The following is a 22127-nucleotide window of genomic DNA, read 5'->3' as shown; positions in this document are numbered from 1 at the left end:
GGGATTATAGACCTGCTTTACCAGGCCTGCTTTTATTTAGCCATTCTTAACCATTTCCCTGTAGTTCTCTTTCCCTTTGTGTTTGGTACTATATTGCAATTTAGTTACCTTTATTTTTTTTAATTATATTAATTCATTTTTGTCTTGCCTGCCTATTGAATATCAAGTCTGAGGGAAAATATGTATTTGTTTTATTATTTCCTTCCTCTAATATGGACCACTATTGTTTTCTCCTTTTTATTTTTATTTTTCATGCGTGTGCATAATGAGATTTGACTATATTAGCCCCTTTATTTTCTTCTCAAAAGTCCTTCTCCTACTGTCATGTCATGTGGTCTGTGCACGTGTGTGTGTGTGTGTGTGTGTATGTGTGTGTGTGTGCTGTTTCTAGTTTTAACACCAAATATAAGACTTTTCCATACCAAGACTATCTAACTCTCTGTACATCAAGTAGATATCCTCCAATTCACTTTTGACACCACTTAAGCAGACCCCACAGGTTAAGGGCTCAGTCTCATAAGACTCTGCGTACCTTAATACAGTCAGCAGCAATAAGCAACACCTTCTGTTCTGACTGACTTCCTATAAGGTGGGTTTTTACCAACCTGCCTTACCAACCCTCTGTAATTTGCTAGAAGAGCACAGACATGGGGAAATACTTTATTTGCATGTGCCAGTTTGCTGTAAAGGATACAACTGAACAACGAGCAAATGGCAAGGTTCACAGCGTGACGTTTGCTGGGAGACATGTATAGGTTCTGTGTCCTCTCCAGCTGTGCCACCTTCTTACCACCTGTGTGGTACCCAGCCTTCCCTAAGCAAAGTTCTATGGTATAGACATGACCAGTTATGTCACTGGCCATTGGTGATGGCTCTCTGCCTTCAGCTCCTTTCCTCTCTTTCTGGAGATTGGAATGTTAATGTTTAGTTAATGTTCTATTCTGTGTAGACACACCTTGGCTATGGCAGCTCTTATGAAGGGAAGTATTTCATTAGGGCTGGCTTTCAGTTTCCATCATGTGGGGGAGATGGCATGAGGCACGGCATGCATGGTGCCGGGGAAGCAGTTGAGAGCTAAATCCTGGTCTGCAGGCAGCGAGAGAAGTCTGTGCATGGCATGGGCTTTTTGAAATTTCAAAGCCCAAAGTAGTGGTACATTTCCTCCAATAAGGCCGCATCTCCTAATCCTTTTAATCTTTTTAAAGGGTTCCACTCCCTGGTGACTAAGCATCCAAATGTATGTCCTTCTGAGGACTATTCTATATCAAACCATGACAGGATGCAAGATGGGAAATTCTAGACATTTGATCACATATGTTTATCTATCAACCCAGCTCTATTTTTACCCACTTTGAGACAGGTCTCATGTAATCTATGTTGTTTTCAAACTTGTTCTGTATGGCCTTGAACTCTGGTCTTCCTAACCCCACCTTCTAAGTGATCATGTTGTACCTTGAACCTTTTTATGGAACATGAGACCAGGAAAAAAAAAAGCATACTCTTAGCATGGAGAAAATTCCAACAGTTTTGGAGGTTCTTTGCCACCTCTTTCCCTGTTTCTTTTTCTTTCTTACTTTAAGGGTTTTACTGCCTCCTGCCTAGCACTGTGACTGTAGGCACATACTGCACACCATGATTCTAATGCCTTTCCTCACATACCTGCTCCATCACATGTGGTATGTGATATGTACGTTACACTGATTGCTGTCTTTCTTAATTTCTTTCTTTTTCTTTTTCTTTTTTTTTTTTTTGAGGCAGGTGTGTGTGTGTGTGTGTGTGTGTGTGTGTGTGTGTGTGTGTGTAGCCTTGGCTGTCCTAGACTCGCTTTATAGACCAGGCTGGCCTTGAACTCACAGGAATCTGCCTGCCTCTGCCTCCCTGAGTGCCTAATTGGCTCTCTTTCTTTCTTTCTTTTTTTCTTTTCTTTCTCTCTTTCTTTTTTCTTTCTTCCTTCTTTTCTCTGTCTGTCTGTCTCTCTGTCTGTCTATTCATTTGTTCACTGGCATATTTACTTACTTCCTTTGGGGAGGGGAAGGTATTTGAGACAGTTTTCTCTGTGTAGTACTCAACTATTCTGGAATTTGCTCTGTCTTTCTCTGCCTCCCAAGGTACTAGGATTAAAGGTGTGCACTACCCAGCTTCCTTTTATTTCTTTAACCCCTGGAAGGTTTTGTGTTTGTATGTTTGTTTTTAATTTCTTGTTCTGTTACATTACTGTACATTACTGTACATTGACCTCACCGAGATGGAAGCCACAATGTGGATGGCAACCGTCTTGGCTGGTGTCCTCAACAAGATGGAAGCAGCCATGTGACATATTTTTCAGGATCCTTTTTGTTCTGTTCCCTAGCCTCTAGAGGACCAGAATTTAAACCCAATTTGCATGTGCAAATTGTGAAGAGTACTGATCTAGATAGTACTTTCTACATAAAAAGAAAAACAGCATTCCTAATTGTTTTTTTTTTAATTGTGGTAAAAATAGATGCAATGTAAAATAAACCATCTTGAAATTTATTAACTTAGATAGTTCTTACCATGTAGCCCAGGCTAGCCTGGAGTTTGTGGTCTTCCTGCCTTTGGGGGTTCAGATGTGAGTCACTGTGCCTGAAACTTAAACATTTACTTTTTTTCTTTTTTAAACAGGGACTCTATGTAGCCCTGGCTGTCCTGGAACTTGCCTGCCTCTGCCTCTGAGGGCTGGGATTAAAGGTGTGTGCCACCACACTTGTCTCATTTAATCATTTTTCGACTATACAATTCAGTAATATTAAGAACTTTTACTTAGTACTCAATACTTAATCTCCATCACTCATTTTCTAAACCTAAAACTCAGCACCCATTGTGTTCATTAAGCAGTAGCTCCCACTTTGCACTCAAACTCTGCTTTCTGGAAACCACCATTCTACGTACATTTTGTAAGATTTATTTTTATTTTATGTGGATTGGTGTTTACCTGCATGCATATGTGTATATCACATGCATGCCCACTGCCAATGGAAGCCAGAAAAGAGCATCGCATCACCTGGAGATAGAGTTATGAGCCACCATGCGGGTGCTGGGAATTGAACCCAAGTTCTCTGGAAGAGAACTAGTGATCTCTAACCACTGAACCCCCTCTCTAGCCCCTTGAGTGTTATCTGTAAATCCAGGAAGATGGACTAAGATAAGTACCGTCTTTCACTGTGAATTGATAGATCCACTTTGGAATACAACTTGGCATTTTCCAGTGATGGTGACAATGTGCATTTTATAATATACAAATACGTTGCATATACACATAGCCAAGACATACTTTCAAAAGTAATATGCAGCTGGGCATGGGGACCCAGACCATGTGTTTAATACCATCATTTAGGAGGTAAAGGCAGGTGAATCTCTGTGAGTTTGAGAGCAACCTGGCCTACATGGTGAGTTCCAGACCAGCCAAGACTATATAGTTAAAACCTTGTCTCAAAAACAAAGGTAATAATGTTATGACTCTGTTTTAATAATACAATGTTAGCTAAGTGGTAGTGGTGAATACCTTTGATCCCAGGTATTCAGGACTGGGACTCAGAATCAGCACCCAGATCCCAGCACTCAGGAGACAAAAGCAGGCACCCTGTGAATTTGAGGCCAGCCTGTCTACGGAGCAAGTTCTAGGACAGCCAGGGCTACATAGAGAAACCCTGACTTGAAAACAAAACAGAACAGAACAACAACAACAAAAATCATTTAGTTTCTTTTTGTGAGTTGTGTACATGTGTGTTTTATGTATATGCATATGGATGTATGCTCATGTGCATATGTGGGCTGGGTGTGCAAGTATAGAGGCCAGAAGTTGGTGTTGCATGTCCTTTCCACCTTTTACTGACTGAATCTGGAGCTCAGCAGTGGCTGGAGTGACTGCTCAGTGAGCCCCCAGGATCCTCATCTCTCAGCATCACAGTGCTGGAGTGACAGGCACACGCCACCTGGCGCTTCACATGGGTGCTAGAGAACCCAACTCAGGCCCTTGTGCTCGCTGAGCAAACACTAACCGGCTGAGCCGTCTGCCCAGTCCCATACAGCATTTCTTTAATGGCTATCTATACTTTTCCTTACTTTCATGTCTGTAGGTAGGCTATGTAAATATGGCTGCAGAACCTTGTCTGTATTTCATTATTTCTTTACCGTGTCAAGAGGCATCAAGCAGGAGAAGAAAGGCACACAGGTAACCCAGAAGGCACTCGAATTGCTAGTCATGTTTGCTAGTTGTTTTTAGTCTTATTTACAAACATGTCTGTATGTGGAAGTGGCAGTGGTCAGATTGACCCAGGCTTAGTTAGTCATGCAGGACAAGAGCGCTAGTGCTGAGCTGCATCCCTTGCCCTTGTTTGGAGGGTCAGGGCTTTCCTGAATTATCCAGAGTGGCCAGTGACTGGCTGACCTCAAACTCATGGTCTTCCTGCCTCTACTTCCCTTGTGCTCAGATTATATACACTACTACTCTTAGCCTTTTTGTTGTTGTTTTTGTTTTGTTTTAGTTTTTGTTTGGGGGCACTTTCTGCCTGTTTGTTTTTGTCTTTTGAGACAGAGTCTCTGAGTATAGTCCAGGCTGTCCTGGAGCTTGCTATGTAGAACAGGCTGGCCTTGACTCCTAGATCCACCTGTGCGAGGAGGCATACCCTGCTCACACGTAGCCTTTATGAACACATTTCCTACATGGCTGTCTATCCTCTAGTAAGCTTCTATGATGTGTTAGTTTTGATAGATAATCTTTATACTTCCATTTTTGAAAATTAAGTATAAATTACTGTTCTGTCACATCTAAATATAACTTTTTGTTTGTGTAATATAGGAAAGCCATGGCAGAAAAATACATTATGACAGCTGCAAAGCTCATTGCTCCTGTGATCGAAGCATCTTTTGCTGTGGGTTATAACTGGTAAGGGTGAAATTCAATAAAACTGTGAATGTGGCGTTTTTGCATATTATATTGGTGTTAGCAAACTGAGGCATGATGGTTGGCATCAACCTATACTTTCCATGCTGATTATCTTATATGTTAAGATTAATATTGGTGACTGTGAAATATTCATAAGGTGTCTGATTGCTCATGTGGTTAAGGCCAGTGTGTTGACCGTGCTGAGATTCATTTGTTGTAGAAATTGCAATCAGGGGTTTATTCTCCATTTTCTTTTTTCTGCCTTAATTTTGGCATTAGTGTTAAACTTCCTATTCTGAGTAATAGCTGTAAAGAGGCCATTGTCCCTGTATATAATTTGCTTCCCAGAAAGAACACTTCAGAATTGTAAATCCTAGACCATTTGTTACATGAGCAGGAGGTAAAAGTTTCCTGTCCCCACACCCAGCATGGGCTTTGTCTGGCAGTGTCTTGTGTAGGGATCATTTAGTTCCTGCATGGAATCTTCTTTTCATTTGCTTGTTTTTGTTTAAATATCTTTGAGGAATTCTAAAAATTAATTCTTATATTGAATACAGATCTGACCTTTATAGAATTCTTATTTTGAATTTCTAAACAAGTATAACATCTTAGCAGCATCTCTAAAACCTGAAGTACAAACTGGGTGGGTGTTGGTGGTACACGCTATAATCCCTGCCCTTGGAAAGCAAAGGTAGGTGGGTCTCCGTGAGTTCAAAGCCAGCCTGGTCTACAAAGCAAGTCCAGGATAGTGAGGGCTACATAGAGAAACCCTGCCTTGAAAAACCAATATAAATAAATAAGAAAGAAAGAAAGAAAGAAAGAAAGAAAGAAAGAAAGAAAGAAAGAGAAAGAAAGAGAAAGAAAGAAAGAAAGAAAAACAAAAGTCTTTCAGGTTGTGGTTAGTGCTCAGAATCAGCTCACCTGAACCTTACTGTCCTGATTAGTTTGTGCTGGAGGCTTCAGTTTGGCCATGACATTTTGTTTTGTTTTGTTTTCCAGTTGCCTTCTTACCTTTCTTTCTGTTTGTTTGTCCTTCCTTCCTTCCTTCTTTCCTGTCATTCATTCTTCCTTCCTTGTTCAGACAAGTCTCTTGAACTCACAGCAATCCTCCTCCCTCATCAGGGATTACAGACGTGAGCCTGCCTGACTCTGACCTTGCATCCTTTGTTCCTACTGAGCATTCAGATTTCCCTCTCTCTCTCACTGAATTGCTCTTTGCTTCTGTTTCTGTAAGTTGCTTCCATCCTGTGACTTAGGGCCAGAGGTCATCTTGGGGTCTGCTTTAAATTCTTTGCCAGTCTGAACCCTTTTGTTTAAAAATCTCAACATCTATTTGTGTCAGTCTCCCTGATGGTCCACCCTTCCTTACCCCCTTTCTTTCTTACTGTTTGACACAAGGTTCTCAGGGTGTTGGCCTCTGAGCGCCTCTTCCCTCAGTTTCCTGAGTAGTAGACTGTAGGCAGGCGCTAATGTGTCCAGCGTTGTTAACGGAGCAGGGGGTGAGATGTAAGGCTGCAGGTTAGGCCTCTGTCCTGCGCTGTGGCCCACGCCCCATGCTAACTAGGGTTGCTGCAGGCTAGGCCTCTGTCCTGCGCTGTGGCCCACGCCCCATGCTAACTAGGGTTGCTGCAGGCTAGGCCTCTGTCCTGCGCTGTGGCCCACGCCCCATGCTAACTAGGGTTGCTGCAGGCTAGGCCTCTGTCCTGCGCTGTGGCCCACGCCCCATGCTAACTAGGGTTGCTGCAGGCTAGGCCTCTGTCCTGCGCTGTGGCCCGCACCCGGTGCTAACTAGGGTTGCTGCAGGCTAGGCCTCTGTCCTGCGCTGTGGTCCCGCCCCGTGCTAACTAGGGTTGCTGCTTCTAGAAGCCTGTTGCTGCTCTTGTCCACTATTTACAGGTGACCAGTATTTTTTTCTAAAGGTTTTTAATAAATTTTCCCCTAGCTTTCTTTCTCTGAAATTCTATAACCATGTGTTTAAACTTGTCTTTTTCCTTGTCTTTGTCTCAAGGATTCCATAGACCCCTGCATAGCCTTGTTTCTGTTCAACTTGGGGAAACATATTGTATAGACTCTCTGATAATTTGCTCCGTTTACATCTGCATATTAATTTCCATCAGACTTTAGACTTCCATGTCACCTTTCTTCTCTGATTTTCTATTTTCTATCTAGTGATTCTTTGATTTCTGAGACTTCCTTGAATTTCTCACACAAAGTTTCTTTTTTTGTGCTTTCAATTTTTCAAGAGCATCATTTTCCTCTGGCTGTTTCTTTTGGCACTATGAAGATTATTGTAGTAATGTCTTAGCTTTCCCACTGCTAGTTTACAAGTGACATACCGAGGAGTCACCAAACTCACAACCAATATGGCTGAACGTTTCCTCTAAATAAGAGTTTCAAATTATACTTTTAAACTGCTTTTGTTATGTTCGACTTAGGCCACGCCAGCTAGGCAGTTCTACACCTCCTTCATGTGTTTCAGACAAGGTCTCCTGTACCTAAGGCTGCCTTTGAATCCCCTAAGGAGCTAGAAATGACCTTGGAGAATCTTCCTCCCTCCGTCCCCTCAGTTTTGGGATCACAGATGTGCACCACTAAGCCAGCCAGCTTGCCGCCCCTCCCCGCTTTCTTGTGAGACAGGTTCTCATTCTGTGCCTGCATCAGTCAGGGCTCTCTAGAGGAACAGAAGTGATAGGACGGAAAAGAATATAGAGAACTGAAGAGATGACTCAGCAGTTAAGAGCATGGCTGCTCTTCCAGAGGTTCAGAGGTCAATTCTCACCAACCACAGTGTGACTCACAATCATCTACAACTGCTGTCTATAGATGTAGTCCCATAGGATCCTATCCCCTCTTCTGGTGTGCAGTCATACATGCAGACAAAACACCCATATACAAAACCACATATATAAATAAATCTTTAAACTATGTATGTGGGATTTTTAAAAAATATTTTATTAATTTATTCATATTACATCTCAATTGTTAGCCCATCCCTTGTATCCTCCCATTCCTCCCTTCCTCCCATTTTCCCCCTATTCCCCTCCCCTATGACTGTGACTGAGGGGGACCTCCTCCCCCTGTATATGATCATAGGGTATCAAGTCTCTTCTTGGTAACCTGCTATCCTTCCTCTGAGTGCCACCAGGCCTCCCCACCAAGGGGAAGTGGTTAAATATGGGACACCAGAGTTCCCATGAAAGTCAGACCCCACTCTCCACTCAACTGTGGAGAATGTCCTGTCCATTGGCTAGGGGTTCAATGTTTACTACACATATTGCCCTTGGCTGGTGCCATAGTTTGCGCAGTGTATGTGGGATTTAATAGAGGGATGTGATGCTGGATGACCACAGCAGCCTGGTGTCCTTGGGCACTGCATTACTGTCCAAGCTGGAGAGTGAATTTGGGCCATGGAGTATATCAGGAGTCTCAGTCCCTTCTAGGAAGCACCTAGGTCCAGAAGGGGAGTGAGATGTGTAAATCCTAAAAGAGTTAAAGGAAGAATTTGGGTGAAGTTGTCTCCTAGTTTGAGAAGAAGATGGTTTCCACAGGAAAACTCAAGGAGGATTCTACTGCTGTATCTCAGGTCAAAGTAACCAGATTTGAACACATGCGTCAAAACCCGTTTCCTAACCTCTATTCCTGCCTACGAGACGACGTTTGACCATGTTTGCATCCTAAAAGTGGCTAGAGGAAGAAAAGGTTTCTACTTGACATGTGAAAGTGTTGGGATTCCAACAACATTATTTAGTCACTTAATATAATAAAGAAATGCAACAAGAGGCAGAAGGCAGGTGGGACTTAGCACAGGGCCGAGCAGTGGGTGAGAGGGAAGTCAGACAGGACTCCAGGAGCCTGTACACCACATGACAGTCAGTGTTATACTTTCCACCTTTTGCTCTTTTCTTGCACTGTACCAGCTGGCAATGATTAAGCCACAGTCTTTTCAAGACATGACAGCTGTTCAGTGTTGGGAGCACTTTTAAGACTTGAAATTAAATAAAACATTTAAATTAAGCTATTTGATAGCTGTTCTGTTTATATCATTTTAAACTGACATTTATAAAACAGATGCCAGTGAAGTCTTCTGTTTAATTTAGCTTCTTGGGGAGTTCTGTGTTTGTATGCTTAAAATTATTCAGTGAAAAGGAAGCAGTTTTGAGTTTTAAAGATTACTTCCTGTTCATTTAAAACCAATTTTTAAAAGCTCATTTTCACTTAAAAGGTTTTAAGTTGTAGCTATGGGGTTGTTTTTAAAGAGGTAACTACTTTTCCTGTGAACATATCAGCCCATTGAAGTCTGGACTTGCGGTCCAAGGAGGGGCAATGCTTGCAAGCTCTCCTGCTGCCAGGGAAACGCTTCCTATGAAGTACAGCGGGAAATTTGGTTCAATTTGACCTAGTCAGGCTCTATCAGACTTTGGGAGTCTGATGCTAGGCAGTTTATTGCAAGCTTTAACCACCTTTGCAGGCTTCTCTGAACACTGTAGAGTAGATTTCTAGCTTTAAACCATGATACAGAGTCTGTATTGTAGAGAATAATGCTGCCTGTGTTCTTTTGTCCATGACTTTGTATTTGTAGATGCTATCCCTGTTCTTGTGGTTTGTTCAGTTCATTGTTTCTGATATTGTTGCATTACTGTATATCTGTTTTCGTGTTAATGGGCATTGTGGTAGTTTTCAGTTGGGATTTGACACTGGTATCAGCATGACTGTATGATTGTGGGTGTGACCCTTGTTACTATGTGGCATAGTTTTGAGAGTATGTGTACCTTCAACTTCCAGCAGATGCTACCGAGTCCTGGCTCTTCTTCCTCAGCAGTATATAGAGAGTCTTAGCATATTTTGTAGTTGTTCATCTTAACTAAAGAGCCTGCAGCATTTGTGGTATTTGACTTATACCTCACTGGTACCTGATTAGTGTTGTATGTTAATTTGTCATGCAGTTATTTTTTGTGTGTTAAGTCATTCAAGACTCTTGCGCTTGTTTCTGTTCATTTGGTTAGTAGGTCCTCTTGAGGATACTTTTGTGTATCTCAACGTCGTGAAAATATCCTGTTTTCTTGGAGCGTTTCTGGCTTTGAGTTTGTTTGCTTGTTTGTTTTCAAGATACTATGGAGTCCTGGCTGTCCTAGAGTTCACTGTGTAGACTGTTAAATGGTACGGGTCACAGTCCAGAGTGAGAGTCTGTATTAAGCTGTGGGTCTCAGTGCTAGAACTCAGGTGGGGACCTTGGTGGCATGTGCCTTTACCTGAAGAACTGTCTCACCAGCCCTGTCTTAAAACTTGTGCCTTATGGTTTCTTCTACGAGTTACCTAGTTTAGTTCTTACAGTTAGGTCTCTGATCAGTTTTTAGTTAACTGTTGTAATTGAATTAAGTTAAGGTGCAACCTCATTCATTTGCATGTATTAGGCCAGTGTTCTTAGCACTATTTGTTGGGAAACTGCTTTCTCCATTGAGTGTTTTGGCACCCTTACCATTTGTGTGTATGTATATGCATCCCAAACAACCTGACCCCAGTGTGAGAGACCTGCTTCCAAAGAGAGACCAGCAGCACATCTGTGAAGACTGCACAGAGTGCCATTGACTTACTGACAGAAGCGTGGTCTGAGGTGGTTGCAAGACCCTACAGTTTGACTAAGGAAATTAGAGTTTATAAAATAATCAAGACAAAAGTAGCCTCCTTGAATCTAGAGTACAACTGGCTTAAGTCAAGTAGTTAATAAAGAATCAGTCAATACCTGGTGCCAGGGTCTGCCTTTAAAGCTCCACACACCTCTCTAATAGTGCTGTCTGTCGAATGCTGCAGCCCACGTGGGACAAACAATGATGCTCACTTAGGAGTGTAATACAAACTGGTACACTGACCAGTAAAACACCTCAGTAAAACTGCTTTAGAAAACTGCGACTGTGGATCTCTGTGAGTTCGAGGGCAGCCCGGTCTACAAAGCAAGTCCAGGACCAAAACAGAAAAAAAAAGAAAGAAAGAAAAGAAAACCATGACTGCATTCCCTCTAACCTCTTATATTTTGTATTATTTTGTTAGATGTCTTGATTCTAGGGGAAACATTTTTTTTTCAAGACAGGGTTTCTTTGCGTAACAGCCCTGGCTGTCCTGGAACTCACAGAGATCTGCCTACCTTTGTCTCCTGAGTACTTGAATTAAAAACATGTGCTATTTGCCTAGCTTGAAAATTTTTAATCCAGTAAGAAATTATTATAAATTGTTTTCTAGTAGGAGTTTTCTAAATGATCAGTCTTCTTTATCATTTGTGGTTTTAATGGCATGCTTAGAAAGCCAGCAGCCCAACAAAAACACATACTTGTTTACTGAGACCAGTGATAGGTCAAAAAATATTTTAAGTTTTTTTTAATCAAGAAGTTTACAGTTGAACTAAGTTGATAAGTGATTAAACTAATGATAACAAAGCAATCTAAGTGATTATTAACCTGACATAAAATAACACTTTATAGGGTACTATGGCCTCACATAGTAGGAATACCTATTTTATAAAATGGGGCCATGGACATCTTCTTGTATTGATATCTGGCTTGAGAACTGAAGAATTAGTAAAGATAAAAGTAGGGGAAGGAGAATAAATATTTTATGCAGAAGGAAAAGTATACCCAACGTTCCATATCTCTGAAGCCTGTCACACATACAAATGTGCACATGTACATGAACATACAAACACACACACACACGAAATTATATATATATAATATATTATGCAATTTTACCCAAATATATATCAAATATATATATACACTTTAAGGTGGAAGACTCCAGATTCCCACTTAGACCTGCTAAGGACCTTTGCTAAGGATCCTTCCAGATCTCACCCAAGATATATCATATTATCTTTATTTATTGCTTGTGTCTATGTGTCACGGCATGAATAGAAACATCTTAGAACAGCTTTGTGGCATCTGTTCTCCTTTTCTTCCTTTAGGTTGAGTGTGGAGATTGAACTCAAGTTGGCAGGCTTGTGCAGCAAGTGTTTTAACCACTGAGCAGTCTCACTGAACCATCAGCACATTCTTTATCTATGTCTTTACTAATGTTCTTTGTGATAAACTGGTACAATTCTGTGTGCTGTGATAGCAAGAAATAGGACCCGAGGAGCTTGCGAGAGCCTCTTCTCCTCAGCGGCATCCGTATGCAGCGTGCACCTGGACCCACACTCACCACAGGGATCCAGAGTATAGGGCAGCCCTGTCTTCGTTAAGTCAGGGTCACCTGTGTGGGTTCAGGACTCGTCATTCTGTCTGCCTAGCTTCTGACTGGTCTCCGTGACTGTCTGTAACTGTGCTTGTTGGATACTTTATTGGGTTCTTTTACCTACCACCCTTCCTGCCCCAATCCCTTCCAGCACCACCCCTGCCCCAAAATACTAGGTAGGAGAGAAGGAAAGACAGAGGGAAAGGGGCCATAGATCTCTCAGACTGCTTCCTGCTGATTCGGGGCATTGGGTTCCTTGGGGCAAGTCCAATCTTCACCCTCAGGATATTTCCAACCTGCAACCAGCAACCAGCGAATAGCGAACAGCACAAGCAGCAGCAGCAGCAGCAGCTGCTGCCACTTCTCTCAGGGCTCTGGAATTGTTTTGTGTCCTCTCTAGAGTCTCTAGAATTCCAGATGTAAACTATTTTCAGCTGGCAAATTCACACTCCTCCTAGAGCATGAGACAAATCAGTTAGCTGCTGTGGACAAACTGAAGCAGCCGCATATCCCACACCTGGAATTAAAACAAAAACATATTTCCAACATAACTGGGTTATTTTTTAAATGTACTTATTTTTATTTTATGTATATATTAGTGCTTTGGCTGCATGTACATCTGTGTGAGGGTGTCAGATCCCCTGGAACAGGAGTTATAGACAGGTGTGAGCTGCCGTGTGGGTGCTGGGAATTGAGCCTGGGTCCCCTGGAAGAGCATCCAGTGCTCTTAACTGCTGAGCCATCTCTCCAGCCAATAACTGGAGTTTTGAAGAAACCAAAATTCTCACTAAAACTGTTAGAATAATTTTTCTGAGTTTAGAATTGTGCTGACACCTTTCCTACCATCCTCAGTCCTTGTTTGAGAGTACAGAGTACATTCTTTTTCTTGCCACAGAGACTCTGAATGATGTGGCTTCTGCCTGCATCCTGGGCCATTTTTCTTTCTACTCCTTGAGTGCTTTCTGCCCCATACAGCAGTTGAATCTCTTAAATAGGTCCAGCTTGCTGGCCTTCTACATTTTTAGAATATTGTTCCTTTGTCCTAGGATGCTTTTCTTTTTCTCAAGTTGTTCATACTTGCCTGCAAACCAGGATTTAGCTCTCAACTGCTTCCCCAGCACCATGCGTGCCGTGCCTCCCGCCATCTCCCCCACATGGTGATAACTGTAAGCCGGCCCCAGTTAAATGCTTTCTCTCATAAGAGTTGCCATGGTCACGGTGGAGAATGATAGAGGATGGCAGCTGACATTGCTCTCTGGTCTCCATATGTGCACATATACACACTGTACACCCAACAAAAGGGTACATACATTGTAAACACACACACACACACACACACACACACACACACACACACACACACATACACACACACCCCACATGGAGAGAGAAAGAATGGGGGAGTCAGCAACATAAATAACTGAAATGAAACCAAGTGCTCCATTTTGTCTCACCTTTCTTACAGGTGTGTGGAAGTGGTGAAAGCCTCTCAGTATGTGGAGCTGGCCAATGATCTGGAGATTAACAAAGCAATTACATACTTGAGGCAAAAGGACTTTAACCAAGTAAGTGCAGTGCTGTTTCACATGTTAGCTGGTCCAAGCAGTGAATACAGGGAAACTGCTTTCTAGACTGTCATTGAAGTGCTCTACCCCACCTGTAAACTCTGAAAAGTTTTGACATGTTGGTTCTGTTTCTTAAAATGTAAATACTTTGCATATATAGCATATAGTTAAATTACCAAACTTTATGCTGGTCCAGGCATTGAAATTTCCAGACTGCTGTGCAAAGTGCCAAGGCCTGTAGAAGCCAGTGTGTGCAGGGAGCCCAAATAGTGTTTTTTTATACATTTATTTTATTACACATGTATAAAGCAAACTACGTACAGCAGGGAGAACCATGTGACAATCATGAGAATAATGAGTTCTATACATGTTACATTCATAGTGACTTGGCCATCTGCATTCGTCCAGTTTGAAGTAAATGTCTTTCCTGTCTTGTTGGGTCTAAATTTCCAATGAAATTCAATATCTATCCTATCTCAACTCTAATAGATTAACTTCTTTATCTTGACCTAAAACGATCTTATCCCCTAACCAACTAAGCTGGTTGTAAAACTATACTATCTTGTCTTCAATGCCCCTCAGAGACTTGAAAAGGAATAAAACTTAAATTCCTGAGTGAACCAGCAGTGCGGGTTAGCAGCTTCCAAAATGTACAAATTGACTTAAGACGGTTTACTGCCTGACTAGTCACCCAATACACTGGCCCAAGTAAAGCAGAGCTGAGATAAAAGCAGAGGATTGCAGAGTTTTAAGAAAAGGGCTGGAAGTGACCCACGCCTGCAATCCCAGCACTCGGGAGGCAGAGGCAGGTGGATTGCTGTGAGTTTGAGGCCAGCCTGGTCTACAAAGCGAGTCCAGGACAGCCAGGGATACCCTGTTTTGGGGGTGAGGGGGAGAGAGAGAGGGAGAGGGAGAGGAAGAGAGAGAGAGAGAGAGGGAGGGAGGGAGAGAGAGAGAGAGAGAGAGAGAGAGAGAGAGAGAGAGAGAGAGAGAGAGAGAGAACCAAAATAGAACAAGCAAACTGCACTTGGTTCACTAGTTTATAAGACTGATGGTCAGTGTCAGATGTGCCTGAAATCCAAAACTTCATTCAACTCAGACAGCAAGGGCCAGAGAAAACCACAGCAGAGTAAAGGACCTTCCTCCCTCCTGTCTAGAAGACAACAGAAAGGAGTAATTGTTCTCCAGGGACCGGGGAGAACACCAGAATAAGAACAGGGTGGAGTAACCTTGTGTTCATGCAGTAGTGAAAGGACTAATATTTCTATAGTGCCATGGAGTGGGTAATTGCACGGATTAATCACCATATTTAAGTTTATGTCTTTAATATTTACAAAACACCAAAAACGTTCAGAAAATCCTTCTATCTGTTCTGTCATTTTATCATCACACCATTAGCCATTTAAAAAGACAGCACTGTCCTCTGAGAAGAGAAAAGATAGGGAGGTGAGAGGGAGGGACTGGGAGCAGGGAGGAAGGGGAAGCTATAATTGGGATATAAAGTAAATAAATAACTTAATTTTTAAAAAAACACCACTCTCAGGGCCTAGAGAGAGAGTAAAAGCATGTGTTTCTTTTGAGTTTGGTTTCTAGCCCCCTCATCTGGTGGCTCACAACTTCCCATAGGGGATCTGACAATCTCCTCTTGATTCCTTGGTCACCTGCACATAACCACTCAAGGGCACATACAATTAAAAAAATAATAAAAATAAATCCTTTTTAAACCCCACCATCAGCCTCAGTGGCTCATGCCTTTAATCCCAGCACTGGGGAGCTGGAGGCAGGAGGATCAGAAGGGCAAGGTCTCCTCAGCTATTGGTCAGCCTGAGTGCCATGAGACCCTGTATCAAACACACAACAAACAAACAAACAGCCACTGTGAGTTGTTGCAGTAGAGTCGTGTGATGTGAGACAGATTGGTCTCTATTATCTTGCCGGAGTGATCTGGGGACCTGAAAAATAATTTATGAATATGAAGATGACAGACTGGGGAAATTTTATTTATCTGCTTTCTCTTGGCGTTTTATTTTATTTTATTCTGTCTTTAGAGAAGGTCAATAGTACATTGACATGGTTCTTGTTTATAACTGTCCATTCAAAAGTAAGCACTCTCGGTGCTGGAGGGGCAGCTCATCAGTTCAGAGACTGGCTGCTCTTCCGAAGGATCTGGGTTTGGGTCCCAGCACCCACATGGCGGCTTAGAACCATCTGTAACTTCAGTTCCATGGGATCTGATGCCCTCTTCTGGCCTTCATGAGCACCAGACACATAAGTGGTGCCTAGACATACATGTAGGCAAAACACTGATACATGTAAAATAATAAAATAAAACTTTAAAAAATAAGCACTCTTAACTTTTTCAGTTAAAATTAACCCAGATCTTGTTATCTCCTGCTTACTTTGTTCCTCTCATGCAGAATACCTTTTTTCCTGTTTGTTGTTGTTGTTTGTGTTGTTTGGGTGTGTGTGTGGCAGTTTTGTTTTGTTTTTTGTTTTTTTGCTACAGAGTTTTGCTCTGAAGCCTAAGCTGGCCTCTAGCTCACCGTTATCCTCCTTCAGCTTGAAAAGACAGGACATGATGTTTGGGTGGTGCTTCTCTAGTGTTAGACTAGCCTAGAAGTGTCTAACAGTTTTTTAAAGTCATCAAAACCCTTTATAAGGGTTTTGGTTTGTTTATTTTGTGATGCTAGGCATCAAACCAAGACCATCACACATTCTAGATAGGCACTGTGCCTCTAATTGACACCTCTAGCCTTGGAATCCAGTATTTTAAAAATCCTTATTCTAACAAACCTGCATCAGCATGCACCGCATGGCACATTCTTCTCATGAGTTGCAGTAGCTGTAGCTGATGGCAATACTAAAGTGAGGCAGGAATTTTACTGAGACACAAGTGCTTGCCATAAATAGGAGATACCAAGACGTCAAGAATAAATGTCTTTTTTAAAAAGGAAGAAAATAGCACCCACTATCCCCTTGTACCTTTTCCTTCCCATATCAAAGTCATTTCTAGGTTGGATCTCCATGTACTTGTTCATGTAAGGTGTCCAACTGTTCTGCGTGCCATTTGAATAGCATTGTATCCGACCTGGTAGGTGGCTAAACATGTGTTTTCCTTTCTCAGGACTTGAAGATGTAGTTATATTTATCTGCTTTAGATAATATTTTGATAGCATTCCCAGAATTGTTTTCTGTTATTGATTTTGAAAACTGTTCAGCCATTCATTTCCCTTCTCTGAGCACCTAGGATACATTTATAAAAGCCTGTATCTCTGTGCTTGTCTCTATCTCGTGTTCTCTCTAAAGGACATTTTTCTTAAAATATATTCATCCTTTTGCTGTGCTTTATTCAGAATGTTTTGTGGGCTCTTGCTCCTCAAGTTCTGGTTACCTCAGTAGCTCTCCAGTGCTAGTCCAAGTTGTTTATAGAGTTTTATATAAATTTTCTGGTTGTTCTGTATTGGAAATTGATTATAGATTGGTGTGTAATAGCTGCAACCAGAAGGCCCAGAATATTCTGTCAGGCCGGGCGGTGGTGGCGCACGCCTTTAATCCCAGCACTCAGGAGGCAGAGGCTGTTGGATCACTGTGAGTTCGAGGCCAGCCTGGTCTACAAAGCAAGTCCAGGACTGTCAAGGCTACACAGAGAAACCCAGTCTTGAAAAACCAAAGAAAAAAAAGACTTAAAAAGAAAAAAGAATATTCTGTCAGGAGGAAATTAGACCATGTTGAGTAAAAGTTCGAGGACCTCATTTCAGCCGTTCTGCTTCTCTGACTCACAAGGCTCAGTGTCCGCAGCTGGGCTTTCCCCAGCCATCAGCCCTTTCTTCAGCTTTGTCTAATCTTCTGTTAAATCCATCTGTGTGCTCTCAAATTCAGTTCTAATTTCTTGTTATAGAACATCTGTCTTCCCGTTTGATAAATTCTTATCCTGAATGAAATTCTCATCTTGTCTACACTGTCTTGAACTCATGGCTGCTCCCCCTGTACTCGCTGTCTCCCACCCCACACAGACCCCTCTGGCTAGCGCTGTATGACTGTGGTGATGACTTCAGGCATTCTGTTTCTAGGCTGTCGACACACTGAAGATGTTTGAAAAGAAGGATAGCAGAGTGAAAAGCGCAGCAGCAACCAACCTCTCCTTCCTGTATTATCTGGTAGGTTTTGCTTATTTACAACTAAGAGTTGTTTATGTGATATTTTTACATTTCTAAATTTCTGCCTAATGAAAGGCCTCCAGCAAAGCCTGGAGCAAAGTGTAAATGGGATGAAGTACGCTAAGGACCTGTCTAGGGCAAGTGCTGCCGGGGGCTGAGTTTGCGACATGAGTGAAAAGACTGTGTCTAAAGAAGTGAGGGAGAAAAACTGGTAGTGAGGGAAACACCATGAATTATGGACTGGCAGCTGCAAGCTGAACGAGAGACATTTCAGCCCACTGTGCTAGTGATGGAGAAGGTGGTACCCCAGGTTGAATGACTTAGGGTTGCACAGTGCCATCTATGGCAAGCACTGATGGAGTGCCTACTAGGTGCCAATCACAGGGATGCCTGGAAGGAGGTGGGCGCACGTATGCCAGTTGCCTTCCAACTACAAACTTGATTTGCCCTTTGCTCAGCCTCAGATAGCAGCTCCTTCCCAGCTCTGCAGGCTCCACTGAGCTCCGCACCTCCGCAGTCCTCAGCGACAGCCTTCACGGCCCTTCTCACTTCTGTTTGCTGTCCAGAAGACAATGTGCTACTTCTTTCACAGCTGCATTTCACTTCTTGGTACCAATTTTCATGTCAGTTATAGTTCAGAGTCCACACAGACTTACACATAGATGTGCACAGCAGCATTATTCATAACAACCAAAAAGAATGAAAGCACCTGAAGTATGTATCAGCAACAAAGGGGTAAACCAAATGTGGTATCCTATACATTGGAGTTTAGTCAGCCATTAAAAGCAACAGACTATTAATACAGGGCACAGGGACCTTACAGACACATCAAGAACTAGACACAAAGACCCCACTTAAGAGGCAGTGCCCAGGCTAGGAAGGGAGGTAGAAAGAATACAGGTCTCCAGAGGCTGGGCAGAGATAAAGTAGAGCACGGCTGCTAATGGACACAGGGTTTCTGTTGAGGGGAGGAAAAGTATCCTGGAGGGAGGCAACAGTGACAACTCCAACTTAGGCATTTTAAAGGGAGGTCTCATTTCACTGAGCTGGCCTGACACAGATGACCATGCCACAGTGAAATAAAGGGACCGTGGGCATCATGGGAATGAAGGCAATGTCTGCTCAAGCTTTGGCTGAGAGAGGAGGCAGCGCCCGGGCCTAGGTGCAGATGCCTAGTGGGTGACGCAGCCAGGTGCAGAGCAGGGGACGGCTGAGGCCCTCCAGCTATTTCAGGGCTTCAGGTGGGAAGGCAGTGTGCAGCAAATGAGGACACGGGGTTTGGGCGTTGAAGATGGAACCACCTACGTATAAATACTGTTGTTATCAAACCCTGAGACTAGGAAAGCCAGCCATAAGAAACTCGCCTGTTTGAACTTGACAACTACAAACAGCCTGTCAAAACCCAGATACTTAAAATATTTGTTTCCATTCATCATTTATAATCTCAGAAAGTCTGTTTATCATTCAGTAATCTCAGAACATTCTGAGGAGACTTGAGAAAATTTAGTCTATCTTTTATGCTTCATTTAGGAGAATGAATTCACCCAAGCCAGCAGCTATGCAGATTTAGCTGTGAACTCGGATAGATATAACCCATCTGCTCTTACCAATAAAGGGAATACAGTGTTTGCAAATGGTGATTATGAGAAGGCAGCTGAGTTCTATAAAGAGGCCTTAAGAAATGATTCTTCTTGTACTGAAGCCCTTTATAACATTGGTAAGTTCTACAAGTTGCCGACTCTCTACGTGGAGTTAATGGTTCAAACGAAAACCATGCTATGTAAAGCTTGGGTCAGTGTTAGGGTGCTCTCCAAAAAGACTTCTCATCTCTATATCTACCACAGACAGGAGACTATGTCCCCAAGTTTCTGATGATATGAGATGATGTTTTTCAGCTTCTTCCAAATAGATACAAAAAACCCTCCCATCTTCCTTTTTAATTAAGAAAAATGTCAAATATACAAAAAGCACTTGGAGAGGGTATTTAATGGCAAAGCTTGACACATTTTAACATTTTGCCAAATGTGCTTTAGAATTGTTAATATTTTTTATTTTTATTTTATGTGTGTGGATGTTTTTGCCTCCATGGCTGTCTGTGCAGCACGTGTGTGGTTGGAAGTCACAGAGGCACAACTCCCTGGAGCTGGAGTTACAGATAGTTGTGAGCTGCCACATGGGTGCTGGGAACTAAACCTGGGTCCTCTGTGAGAGCAGTCAGTGCTCTTAACCACTAAGCCCCCTCTCCAGCATCTCAGATTTTTGTTTGTATTACTTGTACTTGTACATTACAAGACATGAAAGCAGCTAGGCGCAGTGGCGCACGCCTGTAATCCCAGAACTGTGAGGGACAGAGGCAGGTGGATCTCTGTGAATTCGAGTCAGCCTGGTCTACAAAGTGAGTCCAGGACAGCCAAGGCTACACAGAGAGACCCTGTCTCAAAAAACAAAAAACAAAACCAACAACAAAGACACAAAAGCTCATTCCCACCTCATCACCTTCCTGTCCTTCAGAGGCCGCCTGGTATGGGTACTGTTATTTCCAAAGTATAGCAAACAAATGCATATCTGTAATACTGGGCTAGTTTCTTTGTTTGGTTGGGTTTTTTTTTGGGGGGGGGCAAGGTTCAAGACTGGGTCTTTCTGTGTAGCCTTGGCTGTCCCAGACTCACTCTGTAAACCAGGCTGGCCTCGAACTCACAGTGATCTGCCTGCCTCTGCCTCCCAAGTGCTGGGATTTAAGGCTTTCAACACCATTCCCAGGCTCTGGACTAGTTTATTTAGTTACTGATGTTTCTTTTAAATATGCTTCTTTCTGCATGTGTTGTTATTTGATAATGAATTTTGTTTGTATTTTTGGTTTGGGGGTGGTTTTCATGTCTTTTCTTTTTCTTTCTTTCTTTCTTTCTTTTTTTTTTTTTGTTTTTTTTTTTGTTTTTTTTGTTGTTGTTGTTGTTACCTTTCCTTGGATGTCTGATGCTCTTATAAACTATTTCCTGGTGTTTAGCAATTTTCAGATTAAAAACTGAGTGGGGGATAGGCAGGGGAGATGGCTGTTGCCACACAAGCAAGAGGACCTGAGTTCTGATCCCCAGCACTCACCTAAAAAGCCAGGCGATGCAGCGCATGCCTGTGGTCCATTGCTTGGTAAGCAAAAAAAGGCAGCTAATTGGAGCTAGCTGGCAAAGTAGTTTAGACAGAGGGTAAGCTCCAGGTTCAGTAAGAGGCCCTGCCTCAGAAGATAGTGTGGAGAGTACTTAAGGAAGACACTCAGCATGGATCTCTGGCCTAGCATGTCTGCGTACATGTGTGCATGCACACATACATGTACATGACACAGAAAGAGGAAACAATGAGTAGAATCTGTGTTCACTAGTGACAGTGATGGGCAGTGCTTTATGTAAGCAAGCAGTCTGGATGGGTCTGTTCAGTCAAAGGTTGGCCTGTTACTCAGTTGTCTGCCTGATAAAAGGAGCAGGACCCACGCCAAACCTGGAGATGAGGTCTGGAACGAGGGGAGAAGAGGCCAGTTGAGGCACACCACTGAGAAGAGGGCGAAGGAATGCAGCATGTGGCGCCTGAGGTCTGGAGTGGGTTTGCGGGCAGAGAGGCCTTCCTAGGGGAGCCTGATTACCTACTTAGATGCTGAGTTTTTTAAAACTTTATAAATTTTAGATATTTTAAGAATCTTACAGCTTTATTTTTCTGGTGTGACTTAAAAGTAAATTTTGACTATTTAGAATGTTTTACTAGCAAGTGTTAAGCATATATAATAATAGGCGTTTTCATGACATTTGCATGAACATAATGTATTCCTATCCTACTTACCTCCTCTGTCTCACTCCCCTCTCCTACGTTCCACTCCTGCTGATCCCTTTCCTTTTCCTAATTAGCCCCACTTCTCCTACGTCTTTTGACTTCTTTTTGTAATGAAGTAAAGACCTACATTTGTCCCCATCCTGCACAACCCAGCAGTCCTACCACGGTCCATCACACTATCCCTTCATCGCCACTGACTTAAGATGTCTAAGCTGGACCGTATCTCAAGTACTAAGTCCACTCTGTGAGTCTATTGGTTGGCTCCTGTCTGCTTAGTGTTGTGCTCCCTACCCTACCACACACACCTCAAAACCACAGACGCTGTCTGTAGCATGTCTGTCTGCTTGGAGAAACCTCATCCCTTATTGTTTTTGTTTTTAACATTTATTTATTATGTACATAGGGCTCTGCCTGCATGTGTGCCTGCCTACTAGAAGAGGGCATCAGATCTCACTATAGCCA

General features: G+C 42.6%; 1 protein-coding gene across 2 annotated transcripts in view; it reads left to right on the top strand.

Annotated features, from left to right (window-relative positions):
- IFT88 (intraflagellar transport 88) overlaps window positions 1–22127 on the top strand; it is a 91007-nt gene that overhangs the window by 31766 nt on the left and 37114 nt on the right. For both annotated transcript variants that reach the window (XM_084767476.1, XM_084767475.1), the window contains exons 14-17: window positions 4820–4906; window positions 13593–13692; window positions 17763–17849; window positions 19380–19566. In XM_084767476.1, coding sequence (XP_084623602.1) covers window positions 4820–4906; window positions 13593–13692; window positions 17763–17849; window positions 19380–19566 — 461 coding nt within the window. The remainder of the gene's footprint in view (window positions 1–4819; window positions 4907–13592; window positions 13693–17762; window positions 17850–19379; window positions 19567–22127) is intronic.

Source organism: Acomys minous (assembly GCF_964271855.1).
Source record: "Acomys minous genome assembly, chromosome: 18".
Lineage (NCBI taxonomy): Eukaryota > Metazoa > Chordata > Mammalia > Rodentia > Muridae > Acomys > Acomys minous.
The sequence above is the reverse complement of the archived record's forward strand: the minus strand, read 5'-3'. Positions and strand labels throughout refer to the sequence as shown.